The following is a 7,168-nucleotide window of genomic DNA, read 5'->3' on the forward strand; positions in this document are numbered from 1 at the left end:
AGTTAATAATCGAATCATCCAATCCCCTCACAAAATCACAAAGCTTTTCTAATCACTAGGGTCTAAACAATCAACACATAGTGCATATGGGTGAGAACTCAAGATTAAATATAGCTAACTCAAGCGTTTTAGCACAAAAAATTATTTTCATTATAAGCCAACACAATTACACATCATGCCTTTAACTCAAACTAACTCATCAAAAATTTTAAACACCCCCCCCCCCCCCCAAAACTTAAAATGTGCATTGTCCTCAATATAATAAACAAATTAAATGGCAGATAAACGCACGTACCTGTGACAATGAACATCAGTAGTCGTCATCCTTTTCATCGTCATTTACAACGCATTGTGGTATAGCAGAGGCAACACCACCAAACTTCATCTCCACACATCCTAATAAAAAAATGACAAGGGACAAAAATTTAAGAAGTACATACATAAAAATAAAATAAACAAAGTAAATAAATAATACTAAAAACTCTTGGGTTACCTCCCAAGCAGCGCTTAGTTTATAGTACTCAGCCCGACTGCATCTGCACTTTCAAAACTTTAAGATCTGTGAATAAACTGCAGACATAGATAAAACAAAATAAATTAATCCAAAAAACAATGAAAATAATAAATAGACAATAAAAAATAATAATTATAAATAAAAATCAAGATCACTTGGTAATATTATTAGTGCACAATAAATTGAATCAATCCCCGCAAACGGCGCCAAAAACCTTTTGCGTAATTTTGTGCCCGCAAGTACACAGTGTCAAGTTTTAATATAGAGTAAGTAGAGTATCGTTCCCAAGAGGATTGAAAATTTATATTCACACTGAATACTGTAATTAAAATAATCTCAACTTTGTTTAGAAAATCAAAGTTTAAAATTCAATAAACTAAAAAAAAATAAAATAAAATAAAATAAAATAAAGAATCCAGAATTTTGAGTATGGCTTTGGGTACACGATCTGATACGGGTTCTAGATACAAGCTATCACTCGATTTTCATTCATGCAAATCATATCAATTGATTATATCATCTATTCCAATTTATAGGCCAAGAACCCTTAATTGTTATTTACTGCCTCTCCCGAGCGTCGAGTAAATGTTATTATTCTAATGCTAATTTCGATATCTCTATCAGAAATCAAACAACAAAATAATTTAATCAAGTTCTATGGTTCTCTTTCAATGACCTCAAAGGAATTTGTAAGCCTCCCGAACTCTACAAAAATTATAGGTTGTGTTTTTTCTATGATCCTATTCAAAATATCCTCTTCCGAGTGCCATATTTCAAATAAATTTAACATTCAATCTATGACCAGTAAATTAAAAGGCAATCAAATAAATAATACACAAATAAATTGTTAAGAACAAATAATAGTAGACAAAATAATATTCAAAACATGAAAATCAAATCAATATCCATCAATCTCTAGAAAAAACCAATAAGTTTATAGTGAAATAATTAAACACAGGCATATTCAAAAATCTCATAATAAAACAAGGCAGATAATAAAAATCACAGATTAGAGTTGATTCTCCGTCCCCAGATGAATTTTCTTTATCTTGTGATTCGATTACCCCCTGTCATTCACTCCCACGTCTCAAATCCGTGTTTCAAGCCTACTTGAATGCGTAGTTGTTTGTGGTTCTCTTGTTTGGGTGCCGCTTCTTCTCCTCTCAATTCTCTCCAAAGTGTGCGGCTCTTGTGCGGCTTCTCCCCTTGTTGATTGATAAAAAGTACCTTTTATATGTACCCCCAATCCATCAAAGAAAAGCCCTAAAATTTTTCCAAATTTCCTTCTCAAAATAAAATAAAATCTAACTTCGCGACGGCGCTGGCGCGCTTGAAAATAAGCGCGCATGCCTCTCGCATGTGCTATTTTGTAGCGCGCGATAATTTTCAAAAAATAATATCTCACAATCTAACCATCAGATTGAGCTGAAATTTTGACAGCAGCTTTAAAACATCTTAAAATATATTTTGAACGGTCGAGATTAGATTTGTATTTCTCAAACAGTCCCAGTAAATTTCGAAATTTGCTATCCATAATTTTTCATTCCGCTTCTTCTTGCTACTTTTCTTCTAATCCTTGCATCTCACAAAAACAATAACAAATATGCATAATATCCACTCGATACATCACAAAAGCTAAGTAAAATTTATATAAATTAAGTGCATAAATTACACTTATCACTACACAATGGGCTCCTATAGCAACTACTTCATATCCGTCCTTGTTTCAAGAAAATTATTAACCCAAGTTGTTATAGTTCATTGAAGTCCATTATAAAGCATTCTTAACTCCTTAATTATTTCTGAGATCAATAACGTGGCTGAGGCTACCAAGTGCCATTGTGTCATTCAAAAAATTTGTAAAATTAACACTGAGAATCTTTGAACTGCCACTATAGCTAATCCAAGCTTGATTCTCCCTCCCCTGACTAATATAATTCTGCCAATCAGCGGTCGCAACAGATACCATGGAATTTATATTGATCCCAACATGTGGGCTAGATGGATCGAAAGTATTCTTGTAAGTATCGAATTCAACTGCAAAAAATGTCCCCGCAGATGAATTTGAATAAGCATTATCTGTATCAAGGCCCATGCTTCCACCAAAAGCATCGGACTTTACGGATGAATATACGGGAGCAAAGAAAAAGGTGATCCCATCCGCAAAATTGGTTCCCCCGCTGGAATCAATCACAAAAGAAAAATGAGTGGAAAAATCACTCAAATTCCCGGAATTCTTGTCCCATAGATGCAGAGGGTCGATATATGTGGCGCGACCCACTCTTGAACTTCGTGAAACATTGACTTCATTGAGAGTGAGCTGAATCCCTTGAGGTGATATGTAAGCATCTCCTGTGGTGTTGATGAAGCGATTGTTCTCGTAAGACCCGAAGCTGGCGAAGTCGAACGATAACGGAACAGAAAGAGTTGCAGGGATATTGGAGATCAAGAGGAAGAAGATGGACAAAAGTACTTCAATGGTGAAACTGTGCATGATTAATGCTGAGTACACTTTGAGAAGAAGGCCAAAAACAAAACAAGTGCTTGTTACTGTTGGGATAAGGGCATCAAAATCATCCCTCCTTCAGAAAGTAACGTCCTCGTCAAAGTCTGACGCTCGATCCACTAGCATCGGGAATCTAGAGGTAACTCCTAAGATATAACACTTTGACCTGCAGGTTCAAGAGGTGGCTCTCATCCACGTAGCACTTTATCCTGCATAACACTTATTTCCCGGTGTTCGACTAGCTAGTGATCATCTCTTATATCATTCAGTCATGTCTCGAACCCAAGCCCGCGCAAGCGCGATTGAACAATGGACCACTATAGAAACTATTTCATATCCGTCTTTGCTTTACAAAAATGAATAACCAAAGTTGATATAGAAGTTCATTGAAGCCCATTATAAACCATTCTTAACTCTTCAATTATTTCCATGTGAGATAGGGACATCACACAGTACTTTAACTGCATAAAAGTTCAAAAAAGGTACAAATTGAACAACAATGATCAAAGGCCTCGACAATATATGGTTAAATCATGCACCTCTTTTAGAACATGCAAATTTTCTCGATTTCTTATATTTTTGGACACACACACATGGGTAGAACCATGAGGATAATTCAATTGTGGGTCTCAAAAGTGCTAATCCAATCTGGACCCAACTATATATGGGTACCAAAAGTATTTCTTTGTTTTGTTGAACATGTACACAAAGCCAGCGGTTCCAAAGCCTACCTAGTACCTTGACAGTGGATGCTCAAGGCATATGACAGGAAAAATAGAGCTCCTCACTAAAATCATTGAAAAAAGGTGAAACCGTGGGTAAGGGTATGATTATCCATGGTAATATAATTATTAAAGATGTCTTTATTGTTGAAAATATTTGCTAAAACCTTATTATCATTAGCCAATTATGTGATAATGGTTATTCTATTGAGTTTTACCAACACACATGGACAATCAACTCTAGTAATTGTGATATCATGCTAACCGGTCTAAGAGAACAAAACACCTATACGATAAACTAAAAAGACGATCGACTTCCCTCTCCCAACTTTTTTGTTGTTTAGAGTGATAGACATTAGCTGTGGCACAAACAATTGAATCACCTTAATTTCAAATCTATTGCCAATTTGAGTAAGCAAAGTTGGTTACCGGTTTTCCTGAAGGTGACTTTCAAAAGATAAGGTCTGCACTACCTGCCATTTGGGCAAACAAGTGAAATCTACTTTCAAAAATAAGGATTGTAACTCTTCCTTTTAGTTCTTAAAACTGTTGCAATGGATCTTTTTGGTCATATAACTATCAAGAGCTTAGGGATAATGTGATACACCCTAGTAATAGTGGATGACTACTCAAAATTTAATTGGGTTATTTTCTTGCCGTCAAAAGATCAAACAAGAATCCACTTGATCAAAGGTTTAAAACGCTTACAAATGAAAAATATATTGTGATATATAGGATCAGAAGTGACAGGGGCACTGAATTTAAAAATAAAACCATCACTTTCTCTCAAGATGATCATGGTAATAAACACGAGTTCTCAACTACCTGGTCTCCGCAACAAAATGGTGTTGCTTGAAGTAAGAACCGGACCCTCAAAGAGGCAGCTATAACAATGATTGCATATTCAAATTTTTCTCAAAAACTTTAGGCAGAAGCAGCAAACACAACTTTCTACATTCTAAACATATCCATAATTAACAAACTACACAAAAAAACTCCATATGAGATTTGTACTAGTAGAAAACCAGATGTTTCTTACTTCAAGATGTTTGGTTGTAAGTGCTTCATCCACAACAATGGTAAAACTCATTTAAACTGCCTTTATATCTAAATCTGATGAAGGTAACTTTATTAGTTCCTCAGCAGTTAGTAGAGATTATTGAGTATTCAACAAGAAATCTTTGACCGTTGACAAAACCGTTCATGTGGTGTTTGACGAATCTATTGTATGTGTAGCCTCTGAGAAAAAAAAACTTGAATAATCTTAGTCATAGGCTGGAAAGTTCTATTCTTGATGATAGTGACCATGAGGATAGTTTTGAAAGAAAACGCCCAAATGTTCATATCACCAGTCCAACTGCTGAAGCAGAACCTATTGAAGAATTGGAACAAGAAATTCCTGATCCAGCACTTGAAAATGAAGAGAAATCAATCCAAGATGAAGAACTCAATCAAAATGCAGACCTTCTTGGACCCAATCTTCGGTTGAACAAGAATCATCCACCTGAACTGATCATAAATGACCCAACTACTCCTCTTAGAACTAGAATACAAACACTAGATGAATTTTTGCATGAAACTTTCATATCTCACCTTAAAACAAGTAAGATCTGTGAATCTCTAGCTGGCGCCTGCTGGATAGAAGCCATTCAAGATGAGCTTAACCAGTTTGATTGTAACAAAGTATGAAATCTAGTTCCTCGTCCAACCAAGATAAATGTAATAGGAACTAGATGTGTAGTGACCTGCTCTGAAATCACCTACTAATCAGGACTTTAAGCATGCAATTAAACTTAAACATAAACATAATGAGATATAAGAATAAAATTAAAATAAACTAACTCGTTAGAATACAACCGGAAAACCATTGAAAACCCGTAGCCAAAAGAATAAACAACCCAATCGAAATACAAATACCGAACAAAAACATGAGCAATGAACCTATAGTGACCCTTGACACAAAGCCCTGGTCACTGTTCAACCACTGATCTCGCTCCCGGTCCACCTGCAAACCTGCCTCGTCGAATGGGTATCTGAGATAAAAGAAGGAACATAAACACTAGCGCTCAATACGAAAATATGAGTATAAAAGCATATATGATGCATGAAACATGAAGTAAGAATTCTCTGATGAACTGGGATCAAGATCTAGAATATCATGCTCAAAACATAGACACCTCCAATATGCGCACACTGCTCCAAAGATCAAGTGGATGACACACATAATGAACCCTATCTTGTACTATCACCATCCTGGTTAATCCGCACATGCTACCCCGTCGGTCCAATGAGTGTCACACGGTACCCAATCTTACAAGGAAACTGTAGTAACCTGCTCCGGAATCACCTACTATACATAAACATGCATGCAATTAAATCTTAAAGCACAATAATCCAATAAAAACCAGCGGAAACTTAAACAGTTCAACAAGACAACTGGCGGAATACAACCTGTACTGAAAATAAAATAAAATAACTTTTTTACAAATTCATCGAAATATAATACTAAAATCCACAAACAGAAACCTGATACGGATACAACCCACGAAACCGCTGTAGCTCAACGACCCCTACCTCCCAGTCCGTCCAACCTAAGCTCTGTCCCATGGAATGAGGTGTGCAGAACCAAAAACCGAAGACGTGAGCTAACAATGCTCAGTATGAAAGTAGGAGTATACAGATGCTATGTACAGTCCTTGAGGAAAAAAAACTTGACTAATATTAGTCATAGGATTGAAAGTACTATTCTTGATGATAGTGTCCATGGGTCCATGAGGATTGTTTTGAAAGAATATGCCCAAATTTTCATATGACCGGTCCAACTGCTGAAACAGAACCTATTGAAGAACAGGAATAATAAATTCCTGATCCAGCACTTGACAATGAAAAGGAAGAAATTCAAGATGAATAACTCAATCAAAATGCAGGCCCTCTTGGACCCAATCTTCGGTGGAACAAGAATCATCCACCTGAACTGATCATAAGTGACCCAACCACTCCTCTTAGAACTAGAATACAAACACTAGATGAATTTTTTCATGCAACTTTCATATCTCAGCTTAAACCAAATAAGATCGATGAATCTCTAGCTGACACCTTCTGGATAGAATCCATGCAAGATTAGCTTAAACAGTTTGAATGTAACAAAGTATGACATCTAGTTCCTCGTCCAGCCAAGATAAATGTAATAGGAACTAGATGTGTATTGACCCGCCCCAAAATCACCTACTAATCATTAATTTAAGCATGCAATTAAACTTAAACATAAACATAATCAAAGATCTTGCGGAACTTAAATCATAAACTAACCATGTACAATACAACCGAAAAACCACTAGTAACCCATAGCCAAAAGTATAAACAACCCAATCGAAATAAAAATACCGAACAAAATCTTAATCTAGGAACCTATAATGACCATTTATT

At 35.8% G+C, this 7,168-nt stretch overlaps 1 protein-coding gene across 1 annotated transcript; it reads right to left on the minus strand.

Annotated features, from left to right (window-relative positions):
* Positions 1–310: 310 nt before the first annotated feature.
* Positions 311–3,008, minus strand: LOC140872632 (lectin beta-1 and beta-2 chains-like). Its single transcript, XM_073275520.1, has 2 exons — positions 2,345–3,008; positions 311–396 (listed from the first exon to the last, which is right to left on the minus strand). Exons 1-2 carry the CDS (start codon positions 3,006–3,008, stop codon positions 311–313), a joined length of 750 nt encoding a protein of 249 aa, XP_073131621.1.
* Positions 3,009–7,168: the final 4,160 nt, after the last annotated feature.

Source organism: Henckelia pumila, unplaced genomic scaffold (genome assembly GCF_033568475.1).
Source record: "Henckelia pumila isolate YLH828 unplaced genomic scaffold, ASM3356847v2 CTG_466, whole genome shotgun sequence".
Lineage (NCBI taxonomy): Eukaryota > Viridiplantae > Streptophyta > Magnoliopsida > Lamiales > Gesneriaceae > Henckelia > Henckelia pumila.